This window comes from Rhipicephalus sanguineus, chromosome 10 (genome assembly GCF_013339695.2).
Source record: "Rhipicephalus sanguineus isolate Rsan-2018 chromosome 10, BIME_Rsan_1.4, whole genome shotgun sequence".
In the NCBI taxonomy this organism is placed as follows: Eukaryota; Metazoa; Arthropoda; class Arachnida; order Ixodida; family Ixodidae; genus Rhipicephalus; species Rhipicephalus sanguineus.
Genome location: NC_051185.1, coordinates 8462880 through 8481611, shown reverse-complemented (window position 1 = coordinate 8481611; position 18732 = coordinate 8462880). Strand labels below are relative to the sequence as shown.

General features: G+C 44.7%; 2 protein-coding genes across 3 annotated transcripts; one reads left to right on the top strand and one right to left on the bottom strand.

The window, feature by feature from the left end:
- Positions 1-2606: 2606 nt before the first annotated feature.
- On the top strand, positions 2607-5559 carry LOC119406960 (dolichol-phosphate mannosyltransferase subunit 3). 2 transcript variants are annotated; one of them, XM_037673774.2, is made up of 5 exons: positions 2607-2755; positions 2911-3024; positions 3104-3133; positions 4363-4440; positions 5322-5559. In XM_037673774.2, the coding sequence occupies exons 2-5, from the start codon at positions 2920-2922 to the stop codon at positions 5373-5375; spliced, it is 267 nt and encodes an 88-aa protein (XP_037529702.1). In that variant the 5' UTR covers positions 2607-2755; positions 2911-2919; the 3' UTR covers positions 5376-5559. The 2 variants fall into 2 exon arrangements, with proteins under 2 accessions (XP_037529702.1, XP_037529703.1); XM_037673775.2 differs by having other exon boundaries at positions 2629-2755; positions 2846-3024.
- Positions 5560-8191: 2632 nt separating this feature from the next.
- LOC119406959 (ras-related protein Rab-43) lies at positions 8192-18142 on the bottom strand. Its single transcript, XM_037673773.2, has 3 exons — positions 17812-18142; positions 16913-17096; positions 8192-14814 (listed from the first exon to the last, which is right to left on the bottom strand). The coding sequence occupies exons 1-3, from the start codon at positions 17989-17991 to the stop codon at positions 14552-14554; spliced, it is 627 nt and encodes a 208-aa protein (XP_037529701.1). The 5' UTR covers positions 17992-18142; the 3' UTR covers positions 8192-14551.
- Positions 18143-18732: the final 590 nt, after the last annotated feature.

Here is an 18732-nt window from a genome sequence, read left to right as displayed (position 1 = left end):
CGATATTTGCGGTACGCGCCGCGACCAACAAATACCGAACAACTTGAAGTTTTATTAGCATCCTGCAGCATGAGCATTCAGTTCTGCTATTGTTTTCTCGTCCGTCAACTTGACGTAGACGTTTTTTTTTTTTTTGCCTTTGCTAAGTCGGGAAGACTGGAGCACGAATGCGATAATTAAGGTACGCGAGATCGTCAGAGCAACACGTAGAAGAGACGACACTGAATTCAATGATGTGGCCCGCCGCAACAAGTTTGTCGCCATCGACGATAAACGTGACGCAGTCGCCAACGTAAGTCAGAATTTTGCTCAAAGGCAAGGGTATTGCGACACGGAATTACAAATGTTAGTCTCGCAACACGTTGAAAACAGACAAGCGTATGTGGTGCGGTCGCATTAAGCTAGCAGATGCGTTTCGCATCGCTACTAAAGAAAGCGACTGACTTTACGAACTTCCATTACAATAAAGAAAGAATAAGTTTACTCAACGTCGACCGAATCGTCCCCGTCCACTTCCATTGTGAATTCTGGAACAAACGCAACACACACTGCTGCTGGAGCGGACAGGCCACCGGCATTCACACCACGGCCGCGCTAGACCGCACGCGCGCGCGCGCGTGCAGTCTAGCCCGGCCGTGTTCACACTTCGGGGCTTTCTCCGTTCGCCGCTAGGTGCCGACTCTGTTCGATTTCGCGGCGTATGGCATTGGCAGCGCACGCCGGGTGAAACGACTAACATGAAAACAAAGGACGACGCAAGCGCTGCACTTGTGTTGTCCTTTTGTTTCTTGTTCGTTCTTTCACCCGGTGTGCGCTGCCATATACGCTAGATAGAACTGATAAAGATGTCGCCAACGAAACTAATGTTTGATGCACGTACTACATCCAGGTTCCTCTATCACAAACTTTGCGGAATCACGCAAGGTAGCGGAAGGGTTAGGAAAGAGAAAATAGACAACCACCCCTCTGTAGCACGAGCCTCGTGCTACAGACGGGTGGTTGTGTATTTTCCCTCTATCACGCTTCCATCTTGACACGCTGAGTCATCTATCGGTGTGCGCGGACGAAGATGACACTGCCGGCCTGCACACGCGTGAATTTGCGTCTCGCATACTGAGACATGGTTCCTATAGACTAAAAAAAATTTGGCTTAGCTCGGCTATGCCACGATATACGTAGCGTTAGCTAAGGTTCAGCTGATTATTCTTAGCTTTCCTGGTTGTCGAGCTTCTCCGCTTTTCTGCGCCGCTAAGCAGCATTTGCGCTCTCTTTCTCCATGGCTATACCACACTGGCGAACGCCAGCCAGCCGGTCTGACGAATGGCTAACCTGCCTGTCCTTCCGTGTTTCTTTTCCTCCTCCTCCTCCTCCTCCTCCCAGCTATATGTGTACCCCCACTGATACGTCTGCCTATGCGCGCAAAATGAGAGGCGCTATCAAGCGGCTCCGGCGCAGCGTCAGACGGCTACTGCGCAACGGAGGCGCACAGCGGCACTGCTGGGCGCGCGCCGGCGTCAACGCGTCTGCCACGGCTATGACGTCACTCCTCTGGAATGCGCAGACCGGCGAGGCGCGCGCGGCGGCGGCTCCGGTGCGCCAGCTGTGCGCCGTGTGACGTCACTGCTCCTGGCGCATGCGCTGCACGGCTCTCAAACTGCCACGCGAAATTGCTCCGCCTCGGCCAGTGTAGCTAACGCTACAAAAAAGCTTTCCCCCTTAAATATATAAGAACCTTATAGGGAAATGATTTCTTAGTTTTATTTCCCGCAATCACTGCGAATGAGCGTCACCGAGACTCACACCGCGGCCGAGGTTTGGGCTGCTGTGACCGGTGAACCGGGTTCGACAACAAGTACAGAAATTTTCAGGGCCAATATTTTCTCGACATGACCAATTCAGTATTGACCGATTTAGACAAAAACTCACAGCGTCCCTTATGCACACACGAAGCTATCTCTTGCTTCTCAGTCGATGTTAGAGTGCCTCGATGCGTGCATCAAGGCACCCTAGCCACTGCATTATTCCTGCGCCGCCACCCTCCGAAAGCTTTCTGCAACTAATGTGGTTTTGCATTGCCTGCAGGATTGGAGCTACCTACCTAGTTTGGGCCCTGCCTCCGTGATGGGCCCACCATTGACCAGACTAAGATGTACGTAATGACGTCACCGTGTGACGAGACGTCACTGTGACGTCATTATGACGTCATCACGTGATGACCTTTTGCATGAGTTGTGTGGACGCCGACGCGGGATGCCGGTCAATTTTCGCGTTTGATGAGACATCTAAGGCTTTGGCCTTAAAAATTATTATTTTTCTGCGTAATTTCTACCAACAAAGCAACGACGATGATGCGTTTCCGATTTGCTTTCGGCTCTTGCAGCGTATCGAAGCGTAGCCTTCGAGATCTGTTTTTGCTAATCAGAGAAAGCAGTTGCTGAATCTATAGTGTCATTATTTCATTGAGGATATCACTATAGCTATTCGTAGGGGACTAATAGTAATTTTCAAATAAAGCACTTCATTTGTTTTTTCAGTGACTTTACTGTGGCAGATCAATGTATTGGTCGCCAATCTCGAAGGATATAAGTGGTAATGATAGACGCTGCCGCTGGTGGTGCTTCGGTAGCTCCGTCTCCGTGTCAAGCAGCCGGATTTGCGTGTGTTGCTTTCGTACTTTGCTTTCGTGGGGCATCTTCGGCGGGTCAAGAGCTCGAGTTCAACTGTGTGCGTGTCGCTTAACGCGCTGAGTTGGCAGGTAAGTACACAAAGCATCTTCGAAGTCACCCATTCCTTCTGTGCGCGAACAATGTCGTTTCCCGTATCCGCTATACTGCTCCCTGCGCAGGGGCGGCGCTACGTTGTGATCAACGTGTCCTTTAAAACAAGCGTGTTTTCTTTCACCTCTTGCAGAAACCGGCGATGACAAAGTTAATGCAGTGGTTGCTGGGGCTCTCCATATTCATGGCAGTATGGGCCGCACTTCTATCGCAAAGGTTAGGCGCCGTGGAGACCCACGTTTGGCTGGTAAGCTGATATTCTGCTATTCCCCGCTTTCTCGTTAGAAATTGACTGTGTTTGTCTAATTTTAAATGTATATTTTCAGCTCCCGCTGTACGCCTGCATTGTCTTTGGGGTAAGTTTTTTTCAGCGTTTATGGCCATTTTGATCACTGTAATTGTAATTAAATTAGCTGGACTTGTCACATCAAAATAATTGGAATCAGTAGTGAACAGTTTTGAAGGATACTATACGCGCGGTACTCATTTCATGTCAGCCGATCCTAACTTAGGCACTCACCGCGTGAACAACTCGATAATGAAAAGTTAAAGTCATCACATTAAAGTCAATTCTAGAGTGAGCGCGCCAAAACAATGCAAGCTTGAAACTCCATAGAGTGCGTTTCGTCGTCGTTAAAATTGCACAGAGCCGTTGTATGAACAGAGTTTATTCTATCTGAAAAATCAAGCGTCCTCACTGCGCCTGTACATGCCTCTGTAAATGCCAGATGCCAGAGGTGAAGTGGAATGTTTATGTAACTGTCAGTAGCGCCAGACACTGACGCTGTATCAATAAGCTTTTAAGCATGATTTCAGGCACTTGCTCTGGTTTACCATTATGTCAGCTCATTAAGTCATCACGACTGCGTAAACTGAAACCTTGATGGGTACATCCATGTACTAATGCAAGAGCAGAACAAGCAAACTTAACCTCAACATTGATCCCTGTGATGATGTAGGATTGTATGTCATGTTTAGAATATGGACAAGGTGAGGCAACACAAGTGCCGCCTAAGAACTTTTATTTCAAAAGACATGAATATAATGGGTGAAGATACGTACGGCGTCAACACCAAGAGTCTTATTCATAGCAGAATAAAACGGTGTCTAGGGAACACTTTTCTTTCAACTGGTAGTGTTTAGTCCATACTCTGGTCTTGGTTTGTTAGTCTGCACCCACATGGTCTAGTACTGCATCATCGTCATGCACTGTCTCCGAACATTCTTCTAGGTATGCACAAACAATCCCAGTTTTTGACTCTTTATTGTTTTGGTTGTGTGTGACATGGCTGCTACATTTAACTGCATCAACCAGCTAGTCCAACCTAGAGAGAAGTTCACATGAAGATTGAAGTTTGATGTGACATACAATACTTGGACAATGAATGTCGCTGGAGCCAACATTTCAGCAAGGGAACCTGTGTGCATCAAGACTAATGAAAAGGCCCTTTGCTTGAAAGGTTGACTCCAGCGAGATTCGTTGTGCAACCGCCCTTCCTCACTGCCGAGGTAGCTATCGATAGCTGGTAGCACCAGCTTAGCTCAAGTGTGAAATGTGACCTTTGACTGGAATGTTTCTTTTCAGGTGTATGCTGCTTCAGTAGTCATCTACAGGGTCCTCACATTCAACAACTGTGAAGCAGCGGCAGCAGAGCTCAAAAAGGTACACGCCATCGTGGTCTGGCTCAAGTTTCTTTTTTCCTTCTTACAGTACAGCCACTGTTGGTCACATTCAATACAGATCATCTGCTATTGTACTTATATTGATTTTCATGGTGATCGCACGGTGCAGGTCGTAGCCAATGCTCTAGAGGTGCACCAGTGTGACTGTCTGTGGCACCTACTGCATTCTAAACCATCTCGAACAAAAATGACTGCCTCGGTATCTGGTACACAATATTAATTGCTCATTCATATGCTACAAGGAAGCATAATTATCCAATACATAACATGGTTTGGTCTCTATAAGAAGCTTTAGAAAGTTGATAGCACGAATGGAACTTAGATTGCCTACCTCTGAAAATTGCGGGACTATGCAGATCTACCAGTCACCAGTGAAGATAATATTGTTGCCATATGTAAGGATGTGCATTGAAGATTGCTGGGTGGCCAGCGTTATTCTGGAGCCCTCTACTACATCACTCATAGCCTTGCATCTCACTCTGGGATGTTAAGCTCCGTACTTCTTTAAATATGAAGGCAGCTTTGCAGGCTTTTTTGCTTTGGAAGCCACCCACCGTGGTGGTCTAGTGGTTGTGGTGCTTGGCTGCTGACCCAAAGTTCACGAGATCGAATCCCGGCCACTGTGGCCTTATTTCGATGGAGGCAAAATGCTAGAGTCTTAGGCATGCGCTTAGATTTCTGGAACCCTCCACTACGCCATGTCTCATAATCATATGGTGGTGTTGGAATGTAAAACCCTAACAATTATTAAAAAATTATTATTGTTATGCTTTGCAAGCCACACCTGCAGACAGTGTACACTAATTATGCAAAAGGTATCTGTGTTCTGGCCTAACCTCGTGTGCTTTCTTCTTGCTGCAGCAAATTGTGGAAGCCAGAGAGGACCTCAAGAAACGGGGCTACAAGTTTGACTGAAGTGCATGTGATGTTTGAAGCAAATTGTATATTTTGATACTGATAACCTAATAAGCGTGTGTATCAACAGACTGCTGCCATTCCACTCATCACTCGTGCCTCCCAATATTTCCATCGATAAGTGTCGCCAATGTTGCTTTGTTGCGGGTACCGCTGTAAAATAAAAAGCCTGATTTTTTTTCTTTGTGTTGTGTAAATGTTGGGGTGAGAAAGCCCATAATGTTGCCAAAAATTAGCAAACAAATCTGGCAAATCTCCCAAGTTTCGTGTGCAGAAGTTTAAAAGTTTGTGGACATTCTACAAATGTTGTGTTAAATTTTACTTTTGCACGTTGGTTTGTACCATACCTTTGGATGGGTATATCTTGATGGTGAAAAACGCACCCTGATTTGAACAAAATTATTCAGGTAACTTCCTACAGCACTCAGCAACATCACTTGAAGAAAAGATGATGCGATCTAAAACGACGTGCTGCCTGTGAAGTGTTCACTAATCCAACTTTTCTGCAGTCTGTGTGCTGCCCGAAAGTAAATCCCTAATAACGTATTAGTATCTCGCAAAAGTGTGCACTGTAAAAATTTAAAGCATGCTGTCTTTTCTTCCTCCTCCTAATGTAATATTAATGTTTCATTGTTTGCAAACGTCAGCTAGCTAAACCACTGACCTTGGCCGGAAAAGCCTTCTGTGCTAGCATAAAAAGGAACACAACACAGATCCCACACAATGAAGGTATGGGTCATACAAGGCATGTGATTAATAGATTTTGCTTTGTGTGTAGTTCATGTCTTAAATGGCATCTCGGCTGCTCATGTGGATGTTTCTTTGTGACTGATGAACGCCATGAATTGGATATGGGTGATAAGTTCTAATGCTTCAAATGTGAGAGCACCAGGTCCTGAAGCAGTCAACATGTGTTCACACGAGTTGCAACACGTTTGGCAATATTTTTAACCACATCACATTCTCTCGCCAACATTTTAACAGACATTCTTGCTTCTCGGTGCTATTTGACAGTGCAGAAAGCATGCTCCTGTTAACATTTAGTGGCAAGACGTCAATATCCAGCAATGGCACGACGGTGTCCAAGTGGTTCAGCTTCTCAGCTGTTTGGGCTCACTTAGGGGCCATTAATGCATAAACCCTGGGGATCCTGTAGGATGCTCAACACCATATGGAGTGTAGTGCACAACAATGTAGTGAGAATGAGGAAATGACAGACATGAAGGAAAGCCATGAATATGATACCACCCGAACACATAAAATAAAGACCAGAAAGTGACCCTATAAATAATACTTCACAATAAAAAGACCCAAGTATGACAGGTTCAAAGGAAGATGGAGATAAGGTGATATACAGTGACTGAAAAGCAGGCGCGGCGCCAGGATTCTTTCGCTGGGGGGGCACCTATGACAAGCGAGTCCCTTCGGCAGGGGCAAAGCGGGGCGTAGGGAGGTAGGTAACCTATCCATTGTAGGGGGGGGGGAAGGGGGCAAAGGGGGATCAGATGAAAATTTTTGGGGGCAGCTGATAACCCCCCCCCCCACCTTGTGAGCCCCCTGGCGAACAGCTGCTGTCTTGGGCTGGAGCCAATGAAGGGCTTCACTTTGACTAATGATGTCTTCCACTGGCTGATCTGGAACGGCCACCAAAACATCAGAGCGAGTCCTTTGCCTTCAGCAATCTGAATTTGCCAGCAGAAAGCAAGGATGCTCCACAATGGATCATTGTGAACATGGTGTTCTGAGCCAATCAGAGGCCATAACCTGCTGTAGTAGCTCAGTGGCCGAGTCATTGCACTGCCAATATCGAGGAAGCCGGTTTGATTTCAGGTCGCATTTTGATGGGGGTGAAATGCAAAGCACCCCAGGTGGTCAAGATTAATCTGGAGTCGTCCATCGCAGCGTGTCTTACAGTTGTATCAAGTAAGACTTGAGAATTTATTATATTTTTAAAAGGAATGTTAGCAAGAAATTTAGAAATTTTTCCATTGTATCTCTAAATAAAATAACGGTTGTTGAGAACCCTTAAAAGAATGTCGTGGTGCCTTGAAATGCATTCATTGAGCTACCTTAAAGAAACAACTTTTGGTTTTTATATCAAAGGGACGGTTTCACAGTGACATGTCAACAGTCTGATGCAAATCTGAGCCATGTGGGAACAGCAACTTGTGACATACACTAGCAGCAGCTTTGTCGGCTGCTCTCAGATGCACGCAGACGAGTGAACTATTACCCAGCGACTACGTACAGCGATATCAGCAGTTTCGGCCGCATACATGACGCAAAGTTTGTAAACTCAGTGAACTGTGTTGACTTGTCATGACATGTCCACTACGGTGGGGCTGGCTTGCAGATGCTGTACAGCAAAAAGTTTAAAATCAAACTAAAATAGTTTATACATATTTCCTCGCTACAGTAAGCATACGCATTAACAACGCATGCAAAAAAAAACCGAAAAATTTCCCTTTGCGATGCTTCAAAATCAGGTAACTACTCCTAAAGAGGCCATGGCAGCCATGTGAGCAAATTAAAGCAAATAAGATAGAAAATTCAACAATACGGCAGAATTTGCTATATTTGAAGAGCACAAGGTGTAACTTGACGGCAGGGCAAATGAAAGCATTGCGATGCAGTGTTTGTAAACCCAAAACCACCAGTAGACACCACTAGAGAACAAAAATCCCATCCCAGATTCACCAGTGAAGAATGCCATAAGACAAATCCCCTTTTCAAAGCAGTGGCTCATGCCTAGAACATTTCTTGTTTGACCACTGCTAATAAAATTGTGGGGAAAAAAAAAAGAGACTCATGTGAGGTAAAATTGCAATAACTTGTTTATTTCGGGAGTGCACCAACATGAAATATCATGCACTAAGTTGTTCCAAAAGTAGCACTATTTATAAAGCTGCCCAAACAACATTTAAAAATGGGCCTTCAACACGCTGCCTGCTGCAAATGTGCCCACAAGCACAAATGGGATGACAAAATGTGTCGAAGCACCAAATCACAAGCAGCCTCAAGTTTACAAATAATAATAAAAAAGGCTTCCAACGCTTTTAAAGTTTTACACAAACAAGGGCGCAGTAGCACCAGTATGAGATTTACTTCCTCTCGATTGCACCACTTCTGGTCTGTGATTGCTCATCAAAGTAAAAAACATTGCACATTTTTTACACACACAAAAGAAAAAAAATGTGCGAGTGCACATAACCTAAAAGACTGCCATTTCAAATAGTACACACCAGAGTCTCAAGGACGGATGTGCACGAAACTGTGACCGTCTGTACGGACCATAGCAAAGTGACGCGGGAGTCAACTACTGTTAGTTTGGCACCAGTTAGTTAAGTTTCACGTTTTAATTGATCATCCTGTCAGGGCACATGTTACTCTTAGTGCAGCCCTTGGTACATTTCTCTATGAAACAGGTTCACTTGACATCCCGCACTGGTGACCGCTGGTTTGATTACATTTACTACTGGGCAAGCATTGCTTGAATGTCAAGACCACTGCTAGTTAGCCATTCTCGGCGCAGAAAAGATGGTTGATTCATTGCAGCTTGACGAATGCCAGGGCTCATCAGTCAATCATATGATTGTAGCGATGGTGAACAAAAGGCACCATCAAAGCCACACGTAGAGCAAGGTTTGAAGTGTGGCTAGTTATTGAGTGAAACTTTTCTCAAGAAAAGAGAAGAAAAAATGCAAAGACAGCTTCCAAAGACAGAAGTGCATGGAACAGTGGCCAGACCAACAGGCAATGCATGCTTGAAGATTTTCTCAAAACAGTGACCTGCGATTGACTGTGCGAGCAATGCTAAGTGCAGTGGTGGTGTTGATGTGTAAGAAAGAGGCTGGGATGATGAGATAACCCACAAGCAGAGTCTTGAAACAAGCCCAAGTACACAGTTCAACTCACACGAAAAGTAGCCCTAAAGAAACACAGTACTGTATTTTACAAGGAATCCACTTAAAACCAAATATTTATGCACATAATTTTTCTGTACCTCGATGCATGTGTAATGGTACGAGCATGCTCTCTTGCCTTTGCTGAACAAGAACTTTTCAAAACATTTTGCATCTTTCCAGTTATTTTAGAAAATGGGCTATCGCCTTGCACTGCTGTCTCTGAGCTATTTAGAGATTACCAAGATGTCAAAGAGCATCCGAGTCAAGACAATATTGAGTGTGCCAAGCCTATTTACAAACACCAGAGCACACCACCATAAAGGGTTCTTTTTTTCAAATCAACACTAAAACACTTGAAAAAAACCTTGAGAGCCCTCTGTGTCACTACAGTTACTTGTGGATTTGTAACTGGTGCCAAAAAAACAGGAGTTAAACTCTTGTTGCAGGTACATACAGGATACAAAGGTTCATTACAGCCTGTTTACACATTTAACAAGTGCACAAACATTTACACTGACCCTGTAGAGTGCAATGTCACAGGGAAGGCAGGATGGTATGGCACAGTCTGCCTTTAGTTTCCAAGCAAGACATTTTGTATGCAAATTTAGTTAAAACTGGTGATTCATACGGGTAGTGGTTGATAGACGAAATGTGCTAACACATCAGTTCATGCCTTGTATTTGTCAAAAGCCGCTCAATATGTGTAAACCCATTCCCAGCGAATTGTACTTGAATACAGGTGTTTCAGTTGTCAAGCACCAACAAACGGCTGACAACAAGCACGCATTTGCATGTCAAAATATGGCATTCCTTTGAAATGATTGCGTTGAGCAGTAGAACTGCTGTGAGAGACGGCTGCTAGCTGCACTTTAAAAAAGGCTGCACACACATGTGCATTTTATGCTCAAGGGAAATACGACAATGGCAAAGTAAGTGAATCTTATGGATACGGTAATTTCACGTAAAATGGAGTAGTCGGTGCTGCCTAAAGATGTCAGTATCTCCTATCACGCATTTAAAAAAAAAAGGTTAAACCAGTTATACCAAATTAAGATAAACTTGGGTAAGTTTGGTTGGTCTTTTGCAGACCCAATGTGAAAGAATTTGCTTGAAGTGAACTTCTGATTAGGTTAAGTCTAAATTCTGCAGCTGCTACTGAGAACTGTAACTCGGTTTAGCAATTCACTCAGATCAACAAACTTGGGGGGGGGGGGGGGGGGTTGTGACTGCGCTATTTAAATGAGCAGCAAACGGTGTTTCTGTGCGTGATAGCTACATTAGCATTTATGACAATGAGGAAACCTCCTGGGCTCCAAATACAAAAACATTAAATCATCTGGCTCTCGATGTTCCTTTCCAGGCTGATAAATAGAGTAAAGAAACTGCCCAGGAGTCACAAGAAATAGCAGCACTTGCACACAATGCAGCCAATAATGCCCTAAATATCTTGGTGCATTTTTAGCGACCCCAAAGCAGTGGTAATTTTTTTAAACATGCTTGGTAAACTTCCAGCTCTCGTTTCTGGCCACAGGTTCGCAAGTGCTGGCAAGCAGAAACAACCCAATAAGTTATGCATGAATACGTAAAGAAATGCCTTGTGCCAAACAAATTTAATAAATACTGCCTTTTACATCTGTGCTTTGGTTATTGCTTTCTGTCGTTACTTGTATCCAATGAACCGGCAACATTTTTAGAGGATCAGCTAAATCAAGTTTGCTTAAATGGCCTTCTCATAAAACCAGCCGGTGTGGCCTCTGCATTTCTTTGGGAGTCTACCATTTTTTTCAAGAGAGCACAATCATACTAAACAAAGCAAAATGGCTAAAATCTAAACAAGTGAATAGTTGTTCACATGGCAGCATGCTGAGATCCCAGGACATGTCAAGAGTGTGTTCATGCTTCCAAACATTCAGCATGATGTGTGTTCATTTTAGGCCTGCACTGTCAAATGTGGTCAAGTCTCTCGACAACTGTATATCGTGAATATGATGCAACAATAAATTTCGTTAGCAGAGAGTGCACTGCAAGCGAACTCCTGAAGTGTTTTGAACATATCATGAGTTCAACTCAGAACAAGAGCACATTTGAGTGCTCATGCTGTCTTTAAGCTCAGCAACACCTATTTACAAAACCTTAGAACATAGCTGAATGACATTTTAACAGGATAAGGCGCGCACACAGACACAGACACTAGAAGAAAACGCAAATAACACTGGCGCCTGCGTTTTCTTCTAGTGTCCGTGTCTGTATGCGCGTCTTATCCTGTTAAAGGGGTACTGACACCTTTTTTCGAAGGCGAGTTTACTCTGACATGCAAATCTCCTGTATGCAGAGACGTCTCTGAGCAAGTGTGAAGCTCAGCAAATGCTGATAAGATATTTTAATTCCATATTAAAATCAATTTTTCTATGACGATCCTACTGACATCGACACTAGCTTGACGTCAAGCTAGTGTCGATGTGGCAAATTCTGGTGACTTCACGCAGCAGTTTGGCTAGTTATGATGACGTTAGGTACCAAAACTTCCAAGATGGTCGCTTGTGCATCATCAAAACTTCCAAAATGGCCGCTTGTGCATCACCAGCGGAGCCACAATGCGGAGCGGCCGTGGAAACGTCACTATATATTGTGCGAGCACGTGACGAGAAGCTCATACCGTGTTGTGACGTCAGGGTACAGTAGGAACCGAAACTAACTTTTAAAAACACACTGCAATTACTTTCTCAGGGTGCACTCGCACTTAGTACTACCTTTTCTAGGCTCTTGAGGGCTTGACCTTTCATTTGACGCAAAAAAACGATAACTGAAAATATTCGTGTCAGTACCCCTTTAAAACATGAATCAATACCAACTAGCCCAATTTTTTGTGCTACTGCAGCTGAATGAGTGTAATGCTTTCGAATAGAGAGGCTTAGAATAGGTCGCCTAAAGCTTTGTGCATGCATTTGCATTGGGGCAATGCACACCTGTCAAATGCACATTCATCAATGCGCATTTGTCAAATGTAAGCCTCTTGTGTACACAGGCTATTTTTCAGTGTGCACCCAAGGAACTTAAGATCTGCAAAGCCTGTTGAAGAACTCTTTAATGAATGTACATCTGACAAAATTCTCGAGGAGAGCCGTATTAGGCTCTCCTCGAGAATTTTGTCAGATGCCATTGAAACTCGACAATGAAACTCAATGAACATTTGAGAGTTTTAGAAATGGCAAAACTAAGTGTCTCCGCACACCCAAATCTTTACACCTCGCATTCTTTGACAATTGTTTTGCGCTGTAATGTATATATTTGCATCTGTTTCATACACCTAGTCGTTTGCCTCCCCTAACCTTGGGTGTGCAAGACACTAAAACTCCCTATATTTTCTCACCTGCAACAGACTGTAAAAGTGGGCCAAGTAAAGAGCAGCATGAATGGCACTGAACACAAGGCACAGGAATACCACACAGGACAGGCGTTGATGAGGCTTTGACAAACAGGGTAGCCCATTGAACAAGAAATGGAACTGTAATGGAGTGTAAAACTGGGCAAGTTGGTTGATTACTGCAAGAGAAATGCAAATGGGATGGCAAAGCAAGGCAGAGAACTACACAGGTGACATAGGCCTGTTCGTGTACTTCTCTGCTTTGTGTTACCATCACATTTGCACTGCTTTCTCATCTGGAATGGCTACGATAGCAATGTAAGGTTGAAGTTCTACAAAAGTACCCAGTAGCAACAGGATGAGCAGGGTTCATTAACAATCTCCACATCTCAAAATTTCTACCTGGAACAAATGTTTGCAGCGACATGGTTATGCAGGCCAGAATTTGAAATTCGGCAGTGCTGTCATGAACGGCAATGAGAGAAATGGTGCCACAGCTATCCTTGCTCCAACATTAATGACAATGCTAACTTTAGTGACAAGCAATCAGTTTGTGCCAGCTCTGTGCACTTTCCAATCGAGCTTGACACCTTTTGCACAAAGTTTGCACCTCCTCTTCAAAGAGTGCAGAGAACACTGCACTGCGTGAGGCTCAAATCGTGCAAAGAAGTGGTGATGTACGAATGCTGCAATGCCACGCTACAGCCACACTACATCCGTGACAATATCAATAGCAAAGCTATTTGCTAAGGCGGCCTAACTGGGCTGGCTGATGAATTCTGATGTCCCAAATCTACATTTGAGCTGTAAGACACTGCATGTGAAGGAAAGGAGCTCCAAATTAACTATGACAACCTGAGATTCTTTAATATGTACCTAAACAATGTGTGCTACCATTTTACATTTCACTTCACCAGGAATGAAATTCATGACATTGTACTTAGCAGCAGGTTCTAAATCAGAAAGTGCACACAAACTCAATTGGCCTAACTATTCCATGCCTGCACCAGCAAAGAAGTCATGGCACCCTTTACATTTAATTACATGTATTGACCCCTAAAAGCTTGAAAACTAGCAAAAAGACTTCCTAAGATGCAGTGGCGATGAGGAAAGAAAGGAGTGTGACTAGTGGGCAAAAACACTGACTAAAACTCGTGGAAATGTATCCTGAGTGTTATTTCAGTAGGTGTAGTCTTCATTAAAAGGCTATGAAAAGGTGCGCTTGACATCGGCTCAAGCGGGCGAGCGAATCCCACTTGAAAAGTGACACCTTTATTGCAAACGTGGGATACGAGAGACTTCCCGTTGTAACTACTACTCACAAAACCAAAAGGAGGAGTGCAAATGATCTTGTACAGCACTCCGGCCATGCCAAAAGGCTAAGAAAGGCACTGTTTGTGTCGCTCCATCCAGATGTTCAGTACTATGCCTAGGAGGACGTCAACGACAGTTAAAATGAAGTGACCAAAAACAAGAACTTTTCACAGTTGGGACACTGCACGCTTGTGACCGTGTGCCAAAAGGCAGCGGGTGTTCACAACCGCAAAGACCTTCGGAAAGGTGATATGTTTGATCTGCCCGGGAGCCGGCTAGCGAAAATGGGCCTTTGATTCGCGCAACAAAGTTCGCTCTCGGTCCAGCATCCTCAAGTAACTGTCAGAGAAGTTGCAAATTTTTTTTGTGCTCTTGCTGGACACTGCCACTTATGATGGGGGGAGGCAAGTTAAATTAGTGGCACAAGTTGGTATTGCGGCTCCCAAATTGCATTGTTCCGGTAGTCAAAGAAGGAGGGTACGTGTAAAGAAAAATACTTTGCAGGCAGCAGGCAAGATGGAAGAGGAAAAAAAAAAGAAGTAACGTTACAGCTGCCCCCTCTCCTTCTTGAGCGGGGAATTTCGTTTGCCCCATCACAGTTTTGTGCAGCACGCGGCCTTGGGCCCGACCTTGCTCGTGTTGAGGGAGATGCGGCGCAGGTCCTCATCGGTCAGGTGTCCGACAGGGTCGTGGGTGTTCTTGAGTTCGGTGGCAAGCATGACAAACACGGACTCAATGTTGGTGTTCTCCTTGGCGCTCGTCTCGATGGTGGCCATAAACTCGGGGTACTGGTCGGTCAGGGCTTGTGCCTCCTCCTGCGTCACTTCTCGCAAGCTTTCACAGTCGCATTTGTTTCCTGCACACAAGGCAATGGGGCTGTTACCAAAGGTTGAAGGTGACCCGGTTCAAGGAATGCAGTCAATCCTAGATATATTGAACTTCAATATAACAAAACTTTCAATATAACGCGGTATTTCTTTTTTCACAATTTCTGCGGAGACCAGTGGTCATATAATTGAGTTGTCCACTGTTTTAACAAACACTTATCCTAAATTACCATAGTGCATCGGACCTGCATTTCTTTTGGGTTTACGCGTGACGCTCGGCCGCTGTGAAGAGGACTACTTTGCCGGCGCAGAATCAAGCTGCGGTTGCAGGATCTCAGGTTCAATTTGCTTTTTTGCGTTATTGAAATGAGTTTTTTGGACTGTCATATTATTCAAACATTCTTCCAGTGCTTACCACACACAAAAAAGAGCTTTTGGATTACTATACCTTGCTTAAAAGGTCACATTTCAATTTAATGAAGTATCGAGATAACAGATTAAAGTGCAGATTTTACTAACTTCATTATATTGAGGTTCAACAGTCCTAAACAACAGCACAGACTGGTTGTTCTTTCAAAACTCAATGTTAGCCCTGCCTTTGAGCATGTGTGCATTTGTGTAAGCAAATTATTTTTGCCACTTCTGTGTGGTGATGGGCAAGTAAAAAGACCCATGAAAATTACTAAGCCATGAGTAAGTTGAACACTCATGAGTACTCAGGTCGGCCCAATTTCTCTTCATTATGATGAACTCTACTATACAGAACCATTAATGCGACGGAAAGGGCTAGTTAGTTCACGTTGACTTGGTGATGCGCTTACGGTAGGGAGACGCTACGAAGGTGAGACAACAAAGAACACAGGACACAGTTTGCGCTCGTTCTGCTAAACTGTGTCCTGTGTCCTTTGTAGTCTGTCCTTCGTAGCGTCTCCCTACCGTAAGCGCATCACCAATTTGTAACCACTTTGTTCAAGCCACTGTCATGTTTCCATGTATCATGTACTGTCTGCCATGGCAAAAGGAAAGTTTGTGTCGCTTTTGCTTTCCTTTGTCAGCATACAGTAAACAACATTTTTCAACCATATTCTCTGTGCCTATGCTGGTGAAAGGTGCGGACCGAAAACAGCAAGGATCAAAATATTTACTGGGTGAATTTGTGCCCAGCAAACCAAATAAGATTCACGGTATAATGACATCAGCGAGGGCAGTCGTCGGTTCTCGAGGGTCAGAACCTTCAATGAAAAACGTCAGCTTATGTACTATAGGCATCAAATTAAAATTGAACAGCGGCAAGCATTAGCAACGGCATAGTGTGCGCCGTCCAGTCATCACCAGTGACAGGTGCACACATCTGCTTTGGCAACACTGTGCCATCCCATAGTGCGATATTTACACCTGCGTTCCACTTGTGATGCTTCAAAGCAAGAAAACAATAAATAAAAAAAAATTTATACAACAAAAAGCACTCTGCACACCCATGCCGGCCACCTAATATTATCACCACGTCACCTTATCAGAAGTAGAACAGAAGCGAAAATATCGCACTATGGGGGGATCATGCAGCGCTGTCAATGCTGATGTGCGTGCCTGTCAGTAGTGATGACTGGACGGTGCACACTATAACATTGTTAATGTTATTACGATGAACACTGTTAATGCTTGCCGCTGTTTGTGTTTCATTTGACGCCAATAGTACATGCATCAAACATTCCAGCATATCATCTCGTGCTCATGCGAGTACTGCAATGCACGCGGCTATTCGTGTTGTGAACACAATCTGATTATAATCTATAATATTCCAGAACCTTCCTACACATCAAGGGGTGGCTTCTGACACAGCTTTAGCTGGTGAAACCTGCTCAACAAGAAAAAGAAAAATTGAGAAACAAGAAGGTATGTCAATATATTTCTTGTTTATTGGTGTGCATTTTAATGACATCATCACGAATACGTGATGACGTCACTGCACGACGTCATTAGTGATGTTGGTCCACGTGGGTTTTTGTACCACTTCATTCGCCTGCCGTGTTTCACTTAAGGGGCCGCGCAACGAGACACTTAAGGCTTTCACATTAAGACCGCAACCCGGGACCTGCGCTGAACTTTAGAACACGCTGAAGTGCTCACCTACAAGCAGCAGAGGTACGTTGGAACCCGTGTACCTCCGCACTTCTTCGACCCAGCGCGGTAGGCTCAGGAATGACGATCTCTTAGTGATGTCATAAACAATGATGACGCCGTTGGCGCTGCGGTAGTAGCTCTGGGTGATTGTCCGGAAGCGCTCTTGTCCCGCCGTGTCCCATATCTGGAGCTGGAAAGAGTCGCGATTGCGATACCGGAATGTCAGATGTCAAGTGGCTGATATCGACGGCCGCTTATTATTATTTTTTTTTTCGCCTCCTCAATTTCACTGTTCGCTGTATCACAAGGCAAAAAGGTACATAGGTTTTCGGCTTCACGCTAGAACAATACAAAACACAGCCACAACAGTCCCTTGTTTTTACAATATCTATCACTGTACGCGTGTTTACATCGCTTTAAATTTCCCGCGCTCGATATCAAAGTGCCATTTAGTTTCGCTGATGTCGGCAAGCTCTCGAGAGTTACGACAAGCGCTGTAGGCGATCAAACTAATTAGGGAGGGCAACTCAAGGATACGATAAAGAATGGCATTCGGTTTTCCTCCTAAGCTCTCTGCCCCGCAAATGCGCTGAACCGTGTCGGCTTGTTTTTCGACGCTACCGGGAGATGTGAGTCATCCCGCATTCTGCGACAATTGTCGTCCGATCACGACGGCTGCGAGAGGTGTATTAAATATAGAAGTCTCATCGCACGCACGCCCCCCCCCCCCCCCCCCCCCCCGCCCCTCAAACAAAAACAGCTGCATCGGTTCCTCGGTTAGAAATGACAGCTCCCAGAAAGCTTGATCGCTGCCCTATGTGCTTCGAACGCGTGCGCGGTAATGCAAGCAAATTCGGCTGTCACCAGGGTAGCGACGTTCCGTCAATGGGGATGTTGCCACCTACCTTGACTTTCTTGCCTTCGACCGTGAGCGTCTTCATGGCGAAGTCGACGCCAATGGTGTTGCCGTGACGTTCGACGTACATTCCACTCTTGAAGCGGTGGACGACGCAAGTTTTGCCGACGCCGCAGTCGCCGATCAGGACGATCTTGAAGAGAAAGTCGAAGTGCTCGTCGTCGCTCATGGTCCTTTTCACGGGAGGCGCATGCACGTTGCGTCGGCGACAAACACCTGCTGATCCGCGCCTTCTCACTTCAAAAATATTTCCAGAGCGGCTAGCAATCCGATCAGGGCAAATGGAAGGCGGACATGTTGAATCACGTGACCGGAAAAGCGGTTGACCGCACGACCAAAGCGCCATGCGTAAGCGCGGGCTCTTTCGAAAAAGCCCTATGCCGTTCGTAATCGTAATTTATCTAATTAGATCAGAACACAGTGCATACAAATGATATAGCAACACAATGATTACAAATGATATAGCACCCGCTAATCTAACTGGTACCTACACTATTGACACGAAAAATACACAAATTCCAGCACCCTTTCTCAATCGCGGTATTTATCTGTTTGTTTCGTAGAATTTATTTCAGTATGCATGATTGCTTATTTTTTATTTTATTAACGTTCACTGGTGAGTGTTGTCAGTAAATAAAAGCAAAATGAATTGACCAAATGCAACTACTTATCCGCCATATAATGCCGCCAAATGCAGTCTGTAAACGTGTTACGTGACAAACATGCGTAATTAATTATGAAATTTAATTCGATCTGAACTCATCACCACCGGTCCTTACAGTGCAATGTCGGGCGAAAGTTGTATCCAGGAAATCCCAGCAGCTTCAGTCGCACAAGTCAGGTGGGAGTTTTATTTCAGGTTCACAAGTACAAACGACAAAATGACACTTATGCTGCAATAATCATATAG

Excerpts from the sequence above, each read along its gene's own strand:
- LOC119406960 (XM_037673774.2), top strand. The coding sequence starts at position 2,920 with ATGACAAAGTTAATGCAGTGGTTGCTGGGGCTCTCCATATTCATGGCA. Across the intron at positions 3,025-3,103 it reads TGGAGACCCACGTTTGGCTG|CTCCCGCTGTACGCCTGCAT; the intron begins GTAAGCTGATAT and ends GTATATTTTCAG. Across the intron at positions 3,134-4,362 it reads ACGCCTGCATTGTCTTTGGG|GTGTATGCTGCTTCAGTAGT; the intron begins GTAAGTTTTTTT and ends GTTTCTTTTCAG.
- LOC119406959 (XM_037673773.2), bottom strand. The coding sequence starts at position 17,991 with ATGAGCGACGACGAGCACTTCGACTTTCTCTTCAAGATCGTCCTGATC. Across the intron at positions 17,097-17,811 it reads TCGAAGGCAAGAAAGTCAAG|CTCCAGATATGGGACACGGC; the intron begins GTAGGTGGCAAC and ends GACTCTTTCCAG. Across the intron at positions 14,815-16,912 it reads CGTACCTCTGCTGCTTGTAG|GAAACAAATGCGACTGTGAA; the intron begins GTGAGCACTTCA and ends CCTTGTGTGCAG.